At 41.4% G+C, this 20,429-nt stretch overlaps 2 protein-coding genes across 2 annotated transcripts; both read right to left on the bottom strand.

Moving 5' to 3' along the window:
- Positions 1–1,527: 1,527 nt before the first annotated feature.
- Positions 1,528–6,468, bottom strand: rtn4rl2b (reticulon 4 receptor-like 2b). The gene is made up of 4 exons (XM_026330433.1): positions 6,325–6,468; positions 4,816–5,042; positions 4,489–4,722; positions 1,528–3,895 (listed from the first exon to the last, which is right to left on the bottom strand). Exons 1-4 carry the CDS (start codon positions 6,371–6,373, stop codon positions 3,023–3,025), a joined length of 1,383 nt encoding a protein of 460 aa, XP_026186218.1. The 5' UTR covers positions 6,374–6,468; the 3' UTR covers positions 1,528–3,022.
- Positions 6,469–10,386: 3,918 nt separating this feature from the next.
- Positions 10,387–18,354, bottom strand: slc43a3b (solute carrier family 43 member 3b). Its single transcript, XM_026331133.1, has 13 exons — positions 18,198–18,354; positions 17,663–17,838; positions 17,353–17,482; positions 15,343–15,389; positions 15,139–15,215; positions 14,352–14,444; positions 14,110–14,249; positions 13,687–13,793; positions 13,415–13,558; positions 13,049–13,156; positions 12,169–12,355; positions 11,787–11,910; positions 10,387–11,699 (listed from the first exon to the last, which is right to left on the bottom strand). Exons 2-13 carry the CDS (start codon positions 17,832–17,834, stop codon positions 11,610–11,612), a joined length of 1,419 nt encoding a protein of 472 aa, XP_026186918.1. The 5' UTR covers positions 17,835–17,838; positions 18,198–18,354; the 3' UTR covers positions 10,387–11,609.
- Between the last annotated feature and the right edge of the window lie 2,075 nt (positions 18,355–20,429).

Here is a 20,429-nt window from a genome sequence, read left to right on the forward strand (position 1 = left end):
AAGAAGAAGAACAAGAAGAACAAGAAGAAGAAGAAGAAATGATAACACCCGGTCTGTGGATTTGAAAATTGGCTTTTTTTCGTTTTTGCCTCTTTGTTTTTTGTGTGTGTGTTTTGTTGTCCTACACAGAGAGAGAAAATCAAACCAATGTTTTATATCGGTTATCCCTTTTAGACCCACGAAAAAGCATTTTAAAACGAAAATCAAATAACAACTAATTTTTTAATTTTTTTATCTACTGTAAACTATGACTGAGGCAGTTTTGTTTTTTGAAGAATAAAAACGAACTGAGGAAGAAAGAAAACTGAGTGAAGAAGAATTTGTGAAAAAAAAACTTAATTGGGAATTTTACTGTATGTGTGTGTGTGTGTGTGTGTATTTGCACATGGACATCTAAGTGCATGTGTGTTTGCACTAGCAAACACATGCATGTGTGCATCATCATCATCATCATCATCATGGTGAGAGTTAATCTGTTGAGGGGGTGTGTGCTGATTCCGGGACACAGAGTCACATTTTCATCCTGGCACCTTCCCATTTCTGCCCCAACCCTGAATCATGCCCCAGTGCCCTCCCCTCTCTACATCTTGAACCAGGACACACACACACACACACACACACAAGCCTTGACAGCTCATTCGCCCACCTCTCGGTATAACAGGCCCTGATATAGATGCCTTCTGTACATGGTGAGAAAAAGTGACTGGGGTATGAAGGGAACGCTGAGATTTATGACCTTCACCACACACTCATACGGTGACATGGATTGCACACACTTTGCACACTGTTGTTCACACTGTTGTTCACACTGTTGTTCACACTGTTGTTCACACTGTTCTTCACAAACTGACCAGCACCTCTTATCAGATTGTCAAAATGATATTTTTGCTGCCTGCATTCATTCAAGTCCCTTATTTTGCCTTAGTATGAAAAGTGAAAACACTGTTGCTCAAGTTTTTGCCAGTCTATTGATCCAAACTTAATTGTTGCAACACTAGAATAGTCAACTTCATGCTTTGATATTCAAAAACAAATTTTCACCAAGCAAACGTCTCCTATCTGTTCTTGTGTGTGTGCCAGCTGACTTTTGCCCATTTTCTGTTTACCTTTAAATCCCCAGTGAACAAAGACGACAGTGCAACAGCAAAGAAACGCCCACTTACTTCTGTTTGATTGTTTCTTTATTTTTTTAATAAAGCAAAACACTTTCCTAATACATTTCTCCACTGAAAAATACAGAGTCTAACAGTGTCACAGTATCTTTAATGTTCTATGCAGAAACTCACAGTCATGATACAAGTTGGTTTAGATTTAACATATGGTGATGACAAGGCCTGTGTGATTTATGCAGATCACAATCAGGTTGAATTGGCATTGCTGAAAAACAAGCACTGGATTCAGACAGAATCCATCATAAAGTAAAGCTTTGATACAGGACAGATAGTTTAGGTAAAACGGGTTTGATTGTGGTGAGTTTATGGTCTGCAAGACCATAAAGTTATCACTGAAATCAGACAAAGCCCTTGGATTTACCAAAAGTGTTTAGTAAATAAATGCAGCCAATCACAAAGAGTTTTAAAATGATAAACTCATTCACATTCCCATGAAAATATGCAGTTCGGTCTATTTGGGAAAGAGAAGTGCAAAAAAAAAGTGGGTTTTTTTTTCAACATTCAGTCATACACAGACACACACACACTGCAACGCAACGCAACGCAACAACACAAAGGCAAAGTCAAAGTGTAATGTAACTGGAGTCAGCAGGACTGGGAGCTGTGGCTTCAAACAGCATGAAAGGTTCTGTCACACTCAACCCCAGTGTTTTCTCCATGTTCAGTGTCATTTCAGACATCTAGACAGACAGACCGACAGTGGACACATACTTGGGATTAAACACGCACATAAAGAGGCACTCGTTTTAATAAGAGATCTGATCAAACTGGTCTCCTCTGAACATCAAATCACTTTCACACACAACCACAACAAAAACTAAAACAAATAGAATCTGGAGTGTAAAGAAGTCTTTTTTTTGGTAATGGGCATGTATTTCTCGGTTTATGTTGTAAGTGAGCTCTGATAGGTTTGATCTCATTGAGGAATTGGAAATATGTTTTAGGTTGTCTAAGAGAAAAGGAGACAAAACTGGAAAACGTTAGGATCCTTTCACTTGCAATCTAATTTTCTGTCCTCTGACACCATAAACTGTTTAATAAGTGGTGTTTAAAGTAAAGTACAAATCAAGCTGGTCTTAAATACAGAGCAGTGTGATATGTGTATGTACAGTGATGATGTGTGGTATGTACAAGTGTGGGTGGTGGTGGTGGTTTGCTGGCATCTCCAGTATCACGTGAGACTCTGAATGTGAAGGAAAGTTGCTCTTGGCTGCAGATCTAATGATGCTCTCATCCCTTTCTGCCTTTAAATGAATATCTAAACCTTTTTCCCTTTAATTCTTTCTTTTTCTTCTGTTCACTCCCAAGCCTCCCATTATCTGTTAATCTGCCTCTTTCTTCTACTTCTGGCAGTGCCATATCATTTATTAATCACCACTTTATAGATGAAAAATATCTTAGAAAGGGATAATGTTTGCAGTGATTAGATGGTGAGCACTAGTTGTAATAGAAAATAGCTTTTGGTGAATCACAACGCCTGCGTTGTTTACAGCTGTGATACCTAAAAACATCTGGAGGTCCCACTAGCTGTCTGTGTTTTCTGTCTCAGTCTTTTCATAATGGAGCCGTACGTTTCCACCTTTGAGCTGTTGGTCGCTTCTTTATAAAGCTTCTACTGGTAAGCAGCAGCTATTTCAACAATGAAATCCTGTCCTGCTCTACATCAGCCCAACATATATCTGGTCTTTAAACCTGCTCCCTGCTGCCTCACCTGTCTCCTGCATCAGTGTGGTACCCATCCCCCACCTTGAGGAGGTAACTGAAAGGAATCAAGATCCAGGTTTTTGTTTGAGTAGGAAAAAGCAGGGAGAGAAGTCAGAGAAGAAAAAGGGTGTGGGGCAGAGGAGGGTTCACCTGAAAAGAAATTGGAGGGAGAAGGCGACTATGAGGAGGGAGAGGAGGTGGGGGATGGATGGGGTGATGGGTAAGGAGGAAGATGAGGAAAAAGCTGGGTTGTCATAGCCTGGAGGGCACTCCAGATCAAAACAGCGGATGGAAGAGTCTTCATTGCCATAGTTAGCCCAGTACTCTTCTGGGTCCAGCTTGGGGAGTGCAGCCTCATCCTCCGAGAGTTCATACTTGGAGGGGAAGGATTCTGCCGGTGTCTTGGGGAGGAACTGGGGCTTGATGGCAGCAAAGGGGAAGGCTTTCACCGTCTCAGTGTTCTTCTGGTACAAGGCCTTGGATGAAGATGCAGGCTTGTTTTTGGAGAACCACCAGCGGGTCTTGGTACTAAAGGTGGTGGTGGTAGTTCCAGTCAGGGAACCTGGATCAGGCAGAGGGCAGAGGGCGAAGTCCAGCTCCCGGAGGAATCTGAGGTCCTGGCCTCTGCGCTGGGATGGGGAGGTGCACACAAGCTCAGAGGAGGAGATACGGGCCTCGCGGAACCATTCCCAGAGGGGACGGGCCTCGCACCCACAGGACCAGGGGTTACCATTGAGGCGGAGAAACTGGATGCCCTGGACATCTTTCATGGTCTGGCCCGGCAGCTCGGCCAAGGAGTTGTTGAACAGATAAAGGATGGTCAGACGGCCTAGGTCACGAAAAGCACGACGGTTGACCTGCCTGATGCGGTTGTCATGGAGAAGGAGGCGGTCCAGGTTGACCAGGCCTCTGAACACATTCTCAGAGAGAGCACGGATGCGGTTTCCATGCAAGAAGAGATGAGTGAGGTTGACCAGATCTGAGAACAGGTCGTCCTGCAGAAAGTGGAGCTGGTTCTCCTGGAGCAAAGTCAAAATAAAAAAAACAAAACATTTAGTGCTGGAGAAAAGGGTGGGGGGAAATTAAGGTTGTGTGGCTGTGTGTGTTATTGTAATTTCCATTGTAGAAATCAGTGGAGTCCAAAATGTCTGTTTCAGTCAGTGATTATGTTCTGCTGTGATATGAAGAAAAAAAGTCCCTCGCTTCCTCTGAAGTTACCATATATGTGCCTTTGGGGACCATCCTATTTGTCACAGTGAGTGTGGGTGGAATTTTTTCATTCCCTGAAAAGGCATCTTGGCATGCACTTATTGTCTGACTGGATGTGAGGACACTTCAACGGCTGAGCTCTCACTATGAGCTGCCAAAAAGCTGACAACAATTTTCACCAAAAAAATTAAAATACAGGCAATATCTGGAAAATATCTGCAAGCTAATTTTCATATTGTACTAAAGTACAAACTAATAAAGTAAAAAAGTGTGTTTAGCACCATGTACAAGCTTATGCATAACTGCAAAACATGTATCTGTGAACGCAGTGTGTTTAGCTGTGTGTGTGTGTGTGTGTGTGTGTGTGTGTGTGTGTGCGTGTGTGTGTGCGTGCTGTCTTTACCTGCAAGTAGAGGAACTGCAGACTGTACAGCTTGTGGAAGAGGTCATGGGGGAGAGCAGCCAGCTTGCAGCGATGCATGTGCAGGCTCTGCAGCTTCTCTAAGCCCCTGAAGGCTCCACCTTCCAGGTGCCGCAGCGAGGGGTTGTCACCCAGATCCAGCTCCTCCAGCACCCTGAGGTTACTGAAGGCTCCAGCTTCAATCCATGTGATGTTGTTCCCATACAGCCAAAGCACCTACACAGAATGTTAAAAAAATTGAGTTGCTAAAGACAAATCAAACACTGAGCATTTCAAAATACTGATGGCACATTCATTTATCATTCCCACCTGTGTCTCAAAGCCAAAAGAGTCTGCGCGAAGCTCTGTAATGCGGTTGTTCTGCAGAAAAACACGTTGAGAGTCATAGGGCACACCGGCCGGCACTATGGTGAGGTTCTGCGACTGGCAGCTGACTGTCATGGGCGTGGGGTAACACACACACAGCCTGGGGCATGGAGCTACCCCAGCTGGCTTCATCACCACCAGCCACAGAATCAGCCACAGGGACAGTCCACCTAGAGGAGACAGAGGAGGTTTGTTCTCATGAGAAGAAAAACACCACAAAAAAAAAAAAAAAAAAAAAAAGACAGAGATGCTGATTTCAGCTTTTGGCACCAGCCTTTCTCTCTGTCAAACCTGCAGCTGTTGCCAGTGATTCTTTCTAGCACCCATGTCACCCATGTCTTGTTGATGGTCCCCAGAACTCCCCCAGAGGTTAATATATAATCGGCCAGATTACATTACACAAATCATTCACCCATTCATGTCCTCCTGATCACTTTACATAGTTATCAGTGGATGGTGTTGCACAGTTACATATAGGATTTCAGCTATTTAGAATAGGAGCAAAAATCTACAGCACAGCCCTTTAAGAGATAAAAAAATAATAAATGAACCTGCTTTCCTAGTTGTCTGACCATCTACACGCAAGGGCTGAAAGCTTTGCCACGTAGCGGACACACGTTAAACAAGTAACTAGACCCGGATCTTTTTCTGTTCTCATCAATAATGCCACAGCTTCTTGGCACGGCTCCGATGACGGCGCACAAAAGTAGCTGCCGCGGGAAAAGTACAAACATAAAATAATAATGAGGTTCCCATTCATCTGCAACGCGCAAGATTTTCCAGCGGCTCACCTCCTGACCTCTTAACAAGTCCGACTATTAGTTGCGCTGCACGCTGAGGGACCGCTGGACCTGAGACTAGAACAGGACACCTTTCTAGAGTCTTATTTACTCCAGACTCGCTCGATGTCAATGAGGAGCAACCTTCAGATTAATATAGATATAAGCAATTCTCAGGCCTGGACCTCTTATAGGAGATATGAAGAGATTGGATAAACGGGTTTTGGTAAACTTTAGAGGAGAGTCAAAGCAAATACAAGGCGATGAGGTGCAAAAGAAGTCACATATAAATAGGACACCTTGGATTTCCTAAAGACTTTGGACTTGCCAGACCTCAATGCCCAAAACTCTCCCCAGAGCGCACACTTCTGTCTCTCTCTCTCTCTCTCTATAGGGAACATCTCTCTGTGTGTGAGACCGCTAACTGAAGAGCACTATATAGATTTAACTGGGTGCTCATTAGTAAAAGCACAATAAAAGCCTATAAATTCAACATGTTTGCGCAAGAATAAAACGCTGCTACCACGAATATCATGGATATATAAAGATTAAATGTGAAAACACAAGAAATCTTCAGCAATGCACAAGGAAACAAAAATCACAGAAATGCATTTGCAAAACGAAAAGCCCTCTGCGCACCCAAACTGCATATGCACGAAGAAGATCAACTCACTCTTAAAGTTGCGGGCGCTGGAGCCCCTCACGGTCCAACGAGTCTGCATCTCGAACCAAAGCTGAAAGCGAGTTAGCCTGCGCGGCGTGGAGGTGCCTGCTTGCTGCTATCTCTGCTGAGGCTCAGCTCTGGTGACCGAGTCGCTGCGGCTTCAGGCAGTGACGTGCAGGAGTCCCCGGCAGGCAGTTTATACCTGCGCCAAGTCTTCGCCCACCCCCGCAGGCAGCGGAGGATCCTTTCTACGTCAGCCCGGGAGGAGGAGGAAGGAGGAGGGAGGAGGGGAGTCACCGGAGGAAGCGACAAGAAAGGCAGTGACAGGGTTTTGTCATTGTTCAACTAAAAAACATAACGCAGCTCTGACTCTCAGAAGCGCTTTAGCCGACCACTTGTTATGTTTAGGTATTTAATGGCACCACAAACCACAATTTATTACGTTTTTAGACGTGTTTGATTTTGGTTCCTGTCAAGAAAGTTTCAATTTTGCCACTGTTTAAAGATTAATGGCCTATTTTCCTCAGTGTAGAAACTCCTCTGATTTAAGACAAGAGAGTGTGGGAGGAAGCTGACTGCTAACGAAGGGCGGAGGTGGGATGAGCAAACTAACAATGTGAAACAGTAAGAATATTGATTGCATGACTACTTTCTTATTAAGGAGATTGTTTGTGTTTGTGCGGTTCCACTGTGGCACATGTACACTCGCAGGGGGCTTGGAGGAGGACAGGAGAGGAGGAAAACTCATTTGGCATCAAAGCCAAAAACATCATCAGCCTCATTTACTGTAGGCCATTTTGGATGGAAGCCAAGAGCAGCCGCCTACAATTTAGACCAACAGATGTAGATGAAAGGAAAAACCCAGCGGTGGAGAGAAGTGATTTTAACACAACATATGGACTGGTTACAGTTTTTTTTTCATCAGGAGAGATGACATACCACTTACAGATTTGAGTGGGACAGCACATACTGTACATAAACATTTGCTGTTGTTGTTTTAAAATGTCATGTTTGTTATGGTAGTGTAATTCAAAATGATTCTATTGTAAATACGTAATTAACATTCCTTTGCATGGAGGATTTAACCGAGGACGCTGTGAACTGTCTCAGTGAACTAGTACACTATATAAATATCTGATTAAGTCACAGATTTTGGCCTAATTATCGTTGGACCACATTGCAAACGGATTGGAGAGATGCAGCACATGCGGGCGGGAACGTGGGACGGGACGGGAGGTCTCGTGCATGTGGAATAAACCGTACCAGGGCAGAGGTAGACTCACTACTGAGTCCTCCCTTCATGACACGGGTCAAGGCCAGGTCCATCATGATGCACATCATCTGTTCCCAAGCGAACACACACTCACCAAAACCTGCTCTGTGGAAGGTCATCTGCAGCTCCAAGCTGTGAGCGCAGCGCTGCGCGTACGTTGCGCGTCTGGAAACACACAGTTTCTTGGCTGCGGTGATGGTTGGGGGAGGCAGACAGCTCACCAGGCAGGCATTAGTAGCCTCCGCGGGGGTCTGTGGGACAGATAAGGTCCCGGGTGTGTGCGCGCACACATAATGCATTCACACTGTTTTTGGCTGCAGGGTAAATGGAGGAGGCAGCCAGCTCACCGAGCAGACTTCGTCTTCGGGGAGGCTGTGGGAGTGTGTGTGTGATGTGTGTATGTGAATGTGGGAAATTCTCGGTGCCCCTTTTAACAATATTTTTCTCGTATCCAGATTGAGACTGCACAGTGCATGCGTGTTACCTGTGTGTGTGTGTGTGTGTGTGTGTGTGTGTGTGTGTGTGTGTGCTACACTGATTGAGAAATGCATGTTATATAAACTTTATATGATGCTACATTCTATGACCCATCTCAACTTATAAATACACACATGTACTAGCCAACATACACATACATATCTCCCAGATCCCCTCCCTTATACGTTCTCTCAGTAGCCTGTTGTGTCAAAGTGAATCATGGCACTCTGGCATTTGAACTGGTGTAAACACAGCATGTTCAGAGGATCTGTCCCGGTCCTAAAAAAAAAAATGGTGATGACTCTGCCCATATCCCCCACTCACACACACAAACACAGTCCCAAAGACCTTGGACAGCGTGTGTGCTTCTGCCCACTGGTGCAAGAGGGTCAAGAGGTAAGAAAACTCAAGAAGCTGACCATAAATAAAACCATACAAAGTGAGTGTTGAGTTTCTTTTCACACACCGAAGCTCTAGTTTGAAAAAACCTCTGTCAAAGCTTCACCAATTTTCTTTATGTGTCATAATTTCTTTTTTCTTTCCTTACAGCTTGGGCTGGGTTGGAAATTGATATTATACAGGACTATGCAAATAAACATTAAACACATTTATTTTACTTGAAATGTGACATCATCGTAAAACAATCAGTGGCTGTTAAATAACACAAGCTGAATGTAAGCCAAAGATTAAATTCCAAAGTTTCTCGCTTTGTTTAAATCCAAGTTATTAAGTGCAGTGTGAGGTTGCTAAGTGCAGAAATGTGATTCAGACTAAATGTGTGGGTGTCATTTAGGACATAAAAGGTCTACAAGACTTTGTTAACAAGATAATGAATCATTTGGTATTTAGATGCAGTTAGAAAAGAAGCTTCGATATGTAAAGTTCCTCTTTGCAACCAATTTAAATATAGGTTTGATATAAGGGTCTCTGATGTGGGTGTTAGAATTGCCTCCTAGAATTTTTTTATTTTTTATTATATATATTATTTTATTATTTATAAGCAGAACAAAACATGAGTGTAAAGTGAGAAACATAAATGTCACCATGTTCATTAGTCTTGCCCAGTTTGGGAGCTCAGTGTTTGTTTGAAACCCATAATCTGCTCCCCACAGCAGATGGAAAACAGCAGGCCATTTGATGTATTTCTGCTGCTGCACACATCAAAAGGGAACAGACACAAGTTAGATGGCCCATTTTGAGTAATCCTGTAAATGCTGTGTGTCATAAAGACATCCTCAGTCCCTGTGACAGATGCAGTGCAATTAAAAAAAACCAAAACAAATAACAAACCACCTCATTAGCAGACTGGGTTATTTTTACCATCCACTCCGCCCGCCTTCTCTCCTATTTCTGTCATACATTTCGTTAGGCAAGTCTGTATTTTTACATCTCTGAGAGGTTGTGATCATCGATGACGCAGATGCGAAAAAAGAACCTGTCACCATGATGTTCCTTACACAGGAACATGTGCATGTGCATAGATGTGACAGACTTCGTGGTGTTGCATCAAGTTTATCTGGACTCACTGTGTTATGTCACAGCAGAAAACTTGAAAGAGCCTGTTGTGGGGGAGTGTCCCTGTTATTTCAGGTTTGAAACCTGCCAGAGTTCCCCCCCTCCACATGATTCTGCCCCGTGTGGAACTTCTCCACACCAGTTCCATGTTAAAGGGTTTTTTGAATGAGTTGTGTTCTGTTCTAATGCACATCTTTTCAATTTGTCCAGTGGAGCTCCATTCAGCTTTTATCTTTCTGTCAGCTGTTGTCCCAGCTCTTCCGAGAGAACATTTCTAATTCTCATTGGATGACTGCTCCACAATCAAAGAACAAAGGGGGATTTATGAGACACAGAGTGACCAGTATAGGTGTAGTGCAGTTATCCAACTCAGAAGCATCTTTCATTAGAGCCTCCTTGCTTTGCAAACACTCATGTCTACTTTCAGCACAGTCTTTATGAATCTGTGCAGGTTTTTCCTTTCCAACTTGAGAAAACTCCTTCCAGAGCCACAAAGGAATTTTGGCCTTTAGCAACTGATGCACTGCATCAGTCGAAACTACTAAATCAACAGAAAACATGGAGACAGTGTAACAACATGCCGTGTAACCCACTGTGGAAGAACATTCCTGGGATTCTGGGTTTAGCACTGTAATGTTTATTTTAGCACAAGTGAATATTAGTATGTCAGGGTGTAAAATGCCCCACTTCTTGGAGTGTATTATTTCTAGTAATCGCTTGCTTTATAGCTAACGTTTGCATTTTCTATATTTCTGCTGTAATAAGCAGTTTCCGGCAAGTACATTGTTTTTCCTGTGGTTTCTGAAAACAAAAACTTTTTTTACATATGCTTTTTTTTTTTTTTTAAAAACTTAATATCAAAAAACACATTTCATTTGGTGAAATAAAGTGATATATAGCGTTTGATTCATGGCCCTTCAGGAACTTTCACAGCCATCCTAAAAAAAACATACGGGTAAAAAGATAATATATAACATATGTCCCTTTATAATAGTTTACATATCAATATAGTTACGGCACATTTTCAAAAAAACAAAAAAATAAAACACGATTCCTCATTACACAAAGGCTGATATTTGTGACTTTGGCTACCAAATCTCCCCTATATGTCATCACTCATCTCAACCTTGCACCCTTTTTTAAAATTAATATAAATCTATAGAGAGAGAACGATACCTGACAACCTGGTCCACACTGATAATAGCATTATCTGTAATATTATTATCAGTGGCACTTAATTATGTGCCTTTTGGCACTCTGAACCCTTCATATTTATGGTGTGGATAGTCGCTATTATTACTGGAAAGAAAAAAAAGACCTCACAAACAACAAAAAGTCAAACATGGAAGACTAGAATTTGTGCAACCAATATAGAGATTTTTAACTGCAAAAACAAAGAAAAAGAGGTTAAATTTGAATGCCCAGTGTGAAGAAAACAAAATAACATTACTTGCTTGATAGTGTTGAGATGCTTTAAAGAAAAAACCCAGCATCGGATGAAACACTACACGCAGTTGTAGAGGAGTGTAAAGGATTTGAATGAATCTGCTCACTCGATGAAAATAAAATGATGTATCCTGGAAAATTCACAAGAACTCGAGGTTCTGCAGAGGGTCAGCCAGAGCAGGCTGCACACCAGAAGCTCTTCATTATTATGGATATATTCAATTATGCTTTGAACATGCACCAAGAGTGTGGCATATGCACTATGATGCTTCTCAAAACAACACCCCACTTAAATAAGAAAAAAATAGCAATTACTTGATGTTTTAACCTAAATGGAAAATGTATGGCAACATGGTGAAGACAGCAGTGGCACCAGTAACATTAAGGAAAATCTAAGGTTAAGTCCATCCATCTATCCCTTATCTATATCTGCTTATTCCTATTTAAGTTCACAGGGATCTCCTGGAGCCTATCCCAGCTCTCTTTGGGTGAAAGGCAGGGGTACACCCTGGACAGGTTTAAGGTTATCATTAGTCTCATTTTACAGTTATTATGAGGAGGCAGCGATGGCTTTGCTCTTGGATCACTGGGAGGCACGTCTGCGACAGTGCATGTAGACAGAGAAGGGATGGATGAAGGCAGCCAGGCTGAGCAGTGTCAGACCAACGTTCATCTGCAGACACATGAAGGAGAGAAAGGCACAGAGAGTAAGCAAGAAGGTAGGATTCACAGTTGTATCCATTATATGGCATGGACTCACATATAAAGGGTCTCCACCCAGAACCCCTTTCACCAGAGCAAAGCAGGGGTACTGCAGCAGAGAAAACACTGCAGACAAGGCCATGACCACACCAAACAGCTTTCCAAAGTGGCACAATGGGAAACTACACACACACAAACAGACGTAACATGGTAAATGGATATAGTTATAAAATGTGGTGACAGCATGGGCAATTTCATGTATGAGTCTCCACAAATAAACACAAATAATATACATGTGAGTGTGTGTATACTGTGGGACTGAGCACATTTTGACCAGTCCTTACTTTCTCACATCACATCACATTTCACAGGTTTAGGTTATCTTAAATGTTGGCGTTAGGCATTTAGTTGTGGTGGTGTGTGCGTGTTTTGGTACTCACGCCACACTGAGGAAGGCTGCATTGCCACCATAGAGGAAGGAGCGGTTGAGGACCTGCAGGATGAAAGTGAGGTACTGAAGAGGCAGGTATGGGGTGGAGGCGCACACTGAGAACAGCACACACTGCAGCGCTGTCAGGAAGAGAGAAAGCACCAAAGCTTGCAGGTCTGCCTCCTGTTCACTCACTCCTACACGCAAACACACACACAAATATTTCAATGAACACAAACACATGCTCCTATAATTAATAATTATGTGTCTGCACATATGGAAGTGAGATCTCAAGACCACATGAGGAGTAGTCCATCCCTCCATCGTCTATACCCACTTATTCCTGTTTAGGGTCACAGGGATCTGCTGGAGCCTATCCCAGCTCACCAACTCATCAACCTGACATACATGTTTCTGGACTGTGGGAGGAAACCAGAGTACCTGGAGAAAACCCACACAAGCACAGGGAGAACATGCAAACTCCACACAGAAAGGTACCTGCTGGGTTTCAAACCAGGAACCTTCTTGCTGTGAGGCAACAGTGCCAACCACAAATCCACCATGCTGCTCATGGGGAGTAGTCCTCCATATGAATTGTTTCACAACTCAAAAGCCTACCAAATAACTTATTAAACCATATAACCTTTACTAAAGACATAAATTACTACTATTGCCTTACCCTCATTTGCATTTTATAAGTCACAGCTCTCCCAGTTTTTTTTTTTTTTTGTTGTTGTTTTTTGTTGTTTTGTTTGGTATAACTACAAAAGAAACAAGCATTGGGTGTTCGTGCTTCCTTGCTGTCATTTCATTTGCTTTTCTCTTTCTTTGTTCACTTATTCAGGGCTCCACTGATACACCCGGGACACATATAGGCCTGGCAATGTTACCTGGAGCACGGGGTTTACCCTTGTGTCTGTCCATGAGGAGGCCGTTCCAGGGAGCACACAGCACACCACACAGCTGGGTTATAGCAAAGGCATTGATGTACTGGCTCACTGCAGGAACACACAAATAAGGATGAGGTGGTTTGAAAATTGAAAATTACCGTTGTAGTCGTGGGAATCAGAACTGAGGTTTGGATAAAACTGTGTTATCACTAATGTTCAGACTGTGTAAGTAAAGACATGATGACATCTTAATGTTCTTGGAGCTTGTCTTGCTAAAGGGGAAGATGATTTATCTGATAAGAAAGGTTTGCAAATGACTCAATTTTTGGAAGACACTGAGGCAATGTAGTGTTTGTGTGTTTTTACCCAGTGAAGGCTCTCCTGCTGTCAGCCTGTCCAGCATGGGGTTGAGGGTGCCAATGAACATGTAATGTCTAAGCTGCATCACTGATAACCAAAGCAGGTGCCACACAAAGAACCTGGACAGCAAACACTCCTGGAAACTCCTCTCTGAGAGAGACGAGGGAAAATTACAGAAAAAGAAAATGAAGGTTATGGTGGAGAAACACTACAAATAATGTTATTCCTTATTATGTATTGATTCATACAGTAAACTGCCCAAACTTGCACACACAAACCATCTTTCACGGGGGCGTCGCTGTCACGTGGCACATCCTCTGTCTTCTTTGTGTTACCGTGCGCCGGCACCTCCGAGCTCAGAGTGTTCGATTTACAACAGGTCATCCTGGAAGATTGGGAAGACTGAGGAAGACTATGTCTGCAAGACTGAGGACAGACTGTAGGATTTCTTTAAATCTCATAAATGAAGTCTCTCTAAGTAAGTCCATTATTGCACTGGCATTTACAAAATCAATGCAGATTGTTTTTGTGTTATTGTTTTTTAAATTACACTTTCAAACATTTTTATAATATTTTAAATATATGCAGATGAACTAGTCTCTATTAAAAATAATAAAAGCCAAAAATAGCAAGCCCTGTTCACACCTGATGTATCCCTGAATGAGGCGTGGATGCCGATGTGGTTTGTTGAGGATACGTACCCGTAGGTGTAACTGTCAGGCAGTGGGTAGGGAATAAACTTTCTGGGCAGTAGGAAGAAAGTCCTGAGCAGATGAATGATGCTGCAACAGGACAGAAAGAGGAAGGACGCATGAAGAGAGATGCCAGACTCATATAGCAGCTGCAGGAGAAGATGAGACAGTGTGGAGATCAGGATTAGTGGCATCGCATCAAGATATCCTGTATATTTCAGTAGTGAGATTGATGAGTGAATGTTTGTCACCTTGATGACAAGAAAGAGAGCAGAGGAAGAGTCGAAGGCTCCGTTATAAAGAGTGATCACAGTGGAGCGATGTGATCCGAACAGGTTCCCTACCTTTAGGAGAGAAATTGGAAATGATTAAAACAGATATGTCCCTTGCATTTTTGCTGAGTTTGATTGTCTGGCTGGATATGAGGATGTGGCTATATATATATATATATATATATATATATGAGGCCTTTTATTTTTCTCCTCACAGGACCAGAGAGACCAGACTCAGTCTAAGAAAAGCCCCTACAGCCAGAAAGAGTCCACAAACATTTCTATTGTTCTTCTGTGTCCCCCATTTAGTGATGGCCTGAGGACCGACCTGAACGTTTTGACCCGAGACTTGACTTAACTTGACCAACTTGAACAACATAAAAGCAAAACTCTGCTTTATTTCTGCTGTACCTTTGGGTGACACTGCACCAATAGACCACACATGCAGGTCACCAGAAATAGCTCAATCAGTATATCACCACTGTTAAAATGGCAGGGTTTCTTGGTTAGGGAGAACATATTATTTTGTTGAAATTGTACCAATATAATGTAACATTTTAGATGTTAGCATTGTTGGTAGATTCAGTGTTAGATTCTTAAGAGGTTAAATAGCATAGCTCTAGAGATCCAAATTTATTTTTCATTGAATTTAAAGAATTTTCCTTTTTATGACAACATCAAAATATCCACCACTGATTTTGAGGAATGTGAATACATCATAAATGTGAATGTAGGTGTGTGTCGTTGTCAGTGACTTTCTCAGTACCTGCATGTTGGTCATAAGAAACAAGATGCCACCGATTGCCATGAGAGACAGGGCTGGGAAAAGCAGGTTGGAAAGAGCTGGTGGAAAAAAAAAAAAACATGAGGATCCACACCTGTTAGCAGTAACATCTCAGGCTTTATGTGGTAATATTTGTTTAGACATCAAGATCCTGAAAGATTATGAATCAAGCTAAATGTTTTTCACCTGAAGTTGAAAAAGCCATCATTAAGGTGCCCATGGTGTAAAGAACTCTGGTGGGAAAAAGAAAGTCCAGTTATCAAGTCTTTTTATTGGCACATTGGGGCCTTCACAGTACTGTCTGTAAACATATGATGTTGATGCCTTTCAAGGGCCAGATATCCCAAAATTAGACATAAATAATTATCTTAAAAATAAAAATGAAAATAATGTCAACAATTAAAAGGAAAATGTGGAAACGTACGTGTTGTTATTGCCTAATTGAAGTATCTAAGACAATAAACAGGTCAGGTGATGTATATATATATATATATATATATATATATATATATATATATATATATATATATATATATGTGGTGTCATATGTGATTGAAATGAACTCTGACGCCCTTCCTGTAGTGATTAATGGCCTTGACCTTTAATTTATTAATCATTCTCTTGTGTTCTATTGCATTTCCTGACTGCTCCCTTTTCACAGCTTTTTTTTTTGTGTATCAGCTGCTGGAAACCTTTGCTGTTTTGTAAGAAACATTTCTTTCTTCTTCTTTCTTCTTGCTTCTTTTCGCGTTCTCTCTTTACTAACTGTCCTCCCTTTTTTGTGCAGTATACACATACACATAAATACAAGCACACCAACTCCTCCGCTCTCTCCATGACCTGCCACGCTCGCCCTCCATGTGAGAAAACAGCTCTTATTGTAATCAAACAGATTTGGGAATCCTTCGGTGAGAAATACCAGAGACAGGTTGAAATGATAGCAAATGGCCTCTTTGCACACATCATTAGCTTACAAAAGCACAGGTCATAGCCATGTAGGGAGATGGTGATGGGGACTGAAGCCCAGCTGTATTTACCAAAATGTGTTTGGTTTAGAGGAAAAGAAGAAATTGAAAATTCGACGTGTTTATCTTGCTCTTTCTAATTATTTATTTATCAAGCACATAGAATGCAGATGTTATTTTGGGGTCATTTGGGGTCAGTTGATTTTAAGATCAGTGTCATATTTCAGCACTAGCTGTCAGGATCCTGGTTTTTGGCCTCAGATTTTTAATTCACTTCCTGTATTCCTCTTTAGTTAGTTTTGGCAACTTGATTTGCTTAGCTTTGAATGTTTTCACCTGTGCCTGACCTGTGCCACGTAATTACCAGCATCTGTCGTACCTGTGGCTGCTGCATAAAAGCAGAGCTGCAACCGCATACCTTTGCCAGACTATGATGTTACCTTATGGTGCTCACAATACAGCCCTGCATCATATGGATTTGACAGCTCAGTCAGCTGATCTGACCTTTGAAGGTAACTTGATTCCTGAATGCCTAATTGGATTTTTAAAGGATACCCCACCTTGATGTTTTGAATGCCTGAATTGTTTCTTGGCAACCTGACCTGAAATAAGACTAGGATTTTGATTTTCTGCCTGCCCTGAGGATGAATGGTACTCGGTTCTGTTTCCTGGCCTGACACCTGCCCGCTACTCGTTATCAGTGTCTTTTTGGATAAACCTTACCCTGCCTGTCCTAAGTTTAATATCTGGTGTTTTGTTTATTAGAAATAACGTGTAGTAAATATCCTAAGTTCTTGGACTATTAATTTATGTGTATGTTGTTTTAGGATGAAGACAGATGCCTGCTTGAACCCTCAACCTTAGTTGTGTTTTTAAAATCTTTCTGTCAAGCCTCTTATCTGACCTCAGCTTGAAATTTACTGATTAAATTTCTCTGCAGATCTAAAAATGACAAGTATTCTTACCTAAATTAAAATGTTACATAAATTCACTGTGCTGCTGATGATTCTAATCAGTTTGAACCACACAATAAAACTCCTCAGTAGTGCACAACCACTTAAAAAAAACAACAATTTACTGTTCAATAATCCCACTAATGAATAATCTCTTTACATTATTGTTTCATTTCCTGCCTCTTATCTAACAGGTCGGTTTCTGTTCTTCTAATGGGCAATGTTTTGATGAGAAATTACATAAGCAACATTTTAAATCCACAGGTTATTGGACTCACATTCCAAAGATTCTGGCCACTGTAGTGCCAAATCGGTCAAACAGGAAACCATTAGGCAGTGTCAGGAAATTGTTCATAAAGGAGGCGATGGTGAAAACCAGAGAAAACTGTTCATCTTGTCCGCTACAATCTACAGACACATGAAAATACAAGGTTGAGAAATATGCAATCAAGGTTAAGAGTGCGAGAGGTCAGTGTGGAAACTCTTCATGCTAGATGTTTTCAGCAGCTTTTGGGAGCATAAATTTATTGGGTGATGTCTACAGACATTCAGGATTTAAAGCAGTGATTGTTAGGGGATCAAACTGACCTAAGAACTGTGTTGCATTGGCTCCTGTGGCATTGACGCACAGAGAGCTGAAGTAGCTGTCTGTCTTCAGGACAAAAACAAGCGAAGCCCATCCGAACACAGCTCCAGCGAAACACAGACACTCCACCAGACCAGTAGCAAAGGTGAGGCAGCGTCGAACAGAGTCAGGCATGGTCCTGCACACACGGGCAGACAGTTCAGTAGCATTTACAGTTTAACGTTTAAAGCAATGAAAAAAGGAATGCCTAAAGCAGTTAAATAGAAAATGTTGCACAAGCAAGATATAATCTAAAACATTTGGGTACAAAATGTCCAACTTGAGTCAGACAGTTGAGTAACAGAAGGAAAAGTGTGTGTTGTAATGTCCCGGAAAGTCATAAAACATTTTAAATACAGAAGGAAACAACTCAAGTGTGCAAATAGTGACATTTTTGACAAAGATTACTTCTGGTCAAGTTGTGAAGACATCCTGCAAAAACAAATGCATCAGTTATAAGCTGTAATATTCGTCAGCTTACTGCTCTTTAGTACTCACAGCTCAGCCACAGAGAGTGTCCACAAATGCTCTCCTAAACCACACGCCTTCCCTCCTTTCCCTGCTCTCTTTCTTTATAGAGACCAGCTTGTGCTTCCTCTTCTCACCAGTGCCCTCTGTGTCCACTCTTCCCAGGCTTTTTCTCTTTCTCAATCATTCTCCTGACACTGCAGCAGAAAAAACAGCTTTGCTGCTGGCTATGGAAAATAAACACTGCTGCAGAGTGTAATGCCACTGGGGTTATGAGATGTACTCCAGATGTAGATGCTGGCTCATAATATGGTCATGTCACTCACGCAGCAAAGCAACCATATGAAAACTGGCCCATATAAATAAAGGATCCATGATATGTCTTTATCTTTGTCTCCCTAAAAATATAATGCAAGTCAACACCTGAGTCAATGTTTGAATTTGCTAAGGTGAGTTGCTGTGAGACACGACATGAGATTTTGTTACTGGAATGTAAATATTTGTCAGAAAGTTTGTCTTACAAATAAGGAGTGAAGAGTTGGTGTGTGCAATAACAAGCAGGGAAGGTTTAATGAAAAAAACTTGGCAAGTTCCTTTATGGGAAATGTAGGATCCAGTTTTTTTTAGTTTGACCTATAAATCTGCACAGTGTGGTCTGTGCTGCTGAAAATGTTCTTTAAATTAGTATCATGTTTTCAGTTTTTGCTGATCTACCAAAACAAGCATTACTTTCACACTGAACTTACCTGTACACGGTATTTGTACATTACGTTTTATCTTCACAAAAAATGTTAATGCATGATTGTATAAATGAATGAAAACCTGTATAATGTAATGGAGTCTGCAGAGAACTGGGAACTCCATTCTTCAAATTCCTGAGTTATTAGTGTTTCCCTTAAGCAAGTAAATCATGAAGAGCCACCAAGGCAAACTACACTGAGAATCCTAATACTGTTTTGTTGAATTACAAGATAATCATTGATTTGGCCGTCAGTCTTATTATAACATCAATCATGAGACCACAGGATATATGATTTTATTGCTATCAGCACTTCACCACAAGACTCAGTTCTCTTTGCACACACAAACATATGTGTATGCACTTCCTAAAATCAATGTCTGAGTGGCACTCAAGCATCGTGCCTCACCATGTATATGTCTGTGTGGATGTGTAGTTCCTTTTTAACATAGAGATACACACTCCAAAAAAAGATCAGGATCAGTCTTCAGACACATGACAGGGCAGACCCTATAGTTTGAAAGATATTGCTGGCATCAGTTCAACTTCTTATTAATATCAAGAAATTCAATTAAAAGACTAAAACCAGACAATGAGCAAATAAGCAGATGATGAGTGGAGATTGTTTCATCTAGTTAGTTACTGTAAGAACTGTAAATTTATCAATGGATGTCGAAAGTATCGAATAATATAAAAACAGAAAACTCTGAACATGCTCAGGTCAAAGGGCTTGTAGATTAAAATTTGGTTTTAGGGTTAAAAGTCAGTTTTGAGGGGATCCTTGTAGCTGCTCACTTTGCCTGAGTGATAGTCGTGTTTTAGGTTTAGGTTAATGTTAAAGTGCAGGCATTGGTTAGCCATGGGTAAGATTCCTCGTAAATGTACAAGTCTGAATGTGTGTGTGTGTGTGTGTGTGTGTGTGTGTGTGTGTGCGTGTGTGTGTGTGTTTGCATTAGTTAAACACATCATGCAGTGGTGTCAAAAAAAAAGTCGACATCAGCAAATATCATATAGATGTCATGATCATTCTGGTAGTTAACTGATCCTTGAGCCGCTGTTTCTCCATCTCAGTCACTAGTTCTTCTTTCTAAAAATGTGGCTATCGCGAGAGGTAATGACCACACACATGACAAATAAGATCATCTAACGACAAAATCCTAAAATACTATGCTGTTTTACTTTACTACCTATTGTGTCTTGGTAAGTCTGTCTTGAGTATGTTGCGCTAATATTACATCATGCAGTTTCAGTGAGTAACTAAGTCAATGTAAAATGTACCAAACTGCAGGAAACTGAACAAGACTAAAGTCAGTAGTGATTAAATTACGTCCACCAGTGGGGTATGAAAAAAATCAGTTAGACTGGGCACGATCACGGTTAAACACACAGCTAGAATCACACACTGGTTAAAGTTTCAACATTTAAAACAGCATATTTAAACTCCAAAAACCTCGATCGATGAAATTCATTGACAATATTTATATAAACCATGCATAGCACATTGTACGTCGTTCTGGCTCTGT

This window comes from Mastacembelus armatus, chromosome 10 (assembly GCF_900324485.2).
Source record: "Mastacembelus armatus chromosome 10, fMasArm1.2, whole genome shotgun sequence".
Taxonomy (NCBI): Eukaryota; Metazoa; Chordata; class Actinopteri; order Synbranchiformes; family Mastacembelidae; genus Mastacembelus; species Mastacembelus armatus.

Excerpts from the sequence above, each read along its gene's own strand:
- rtn4rl2b (XM_026330433.1), bottom strand. The coding sequence starts at position 6,373 with ATGCAGACTCGTTGGACCGTGAGGGGCTCCAGCGCCCGCAACTTTAAG. Across the intron at positions 5,043-6,324 it reads CAGCGCCCGCAACTTTAAGA|GTGGACTGTCCCTGTGGCTG; the intron begins GTGAGTTGATCT and ends TGTCTCCTCTAG. Across the intron at positions 3,896-4,488 it reads TGCAGTTCCTCTACTTGCAG|GAGAACCAGCTCCACTTTCT; the intron begins GTAAAGACAGCA and ends ACTTTGCTCCAG.
- slc43a3b (XM_026331133.1), bottom strand. The coding sequence starts at position 17,834 with ATGCCTGACTCTGTTCGACGCTGCCTCACCTTTGCTACTGGTCTGGTG. Across the intron at positions 15,390-17,352 it reads GTGGCCAGAATCTTTGGAAT|AGTTCTTTACACCATGGGCA; the intron begins GTGAGTCCAATA and ends TTTTCCCACCAG. Across the intron at positions 13,794-14,109 it reads CCTGACAGTTACACCTACGG|GATGACCTGTTGTAAATCGA; the intron begins GTACGTATCCTC and ends CCAATCTTCCAG.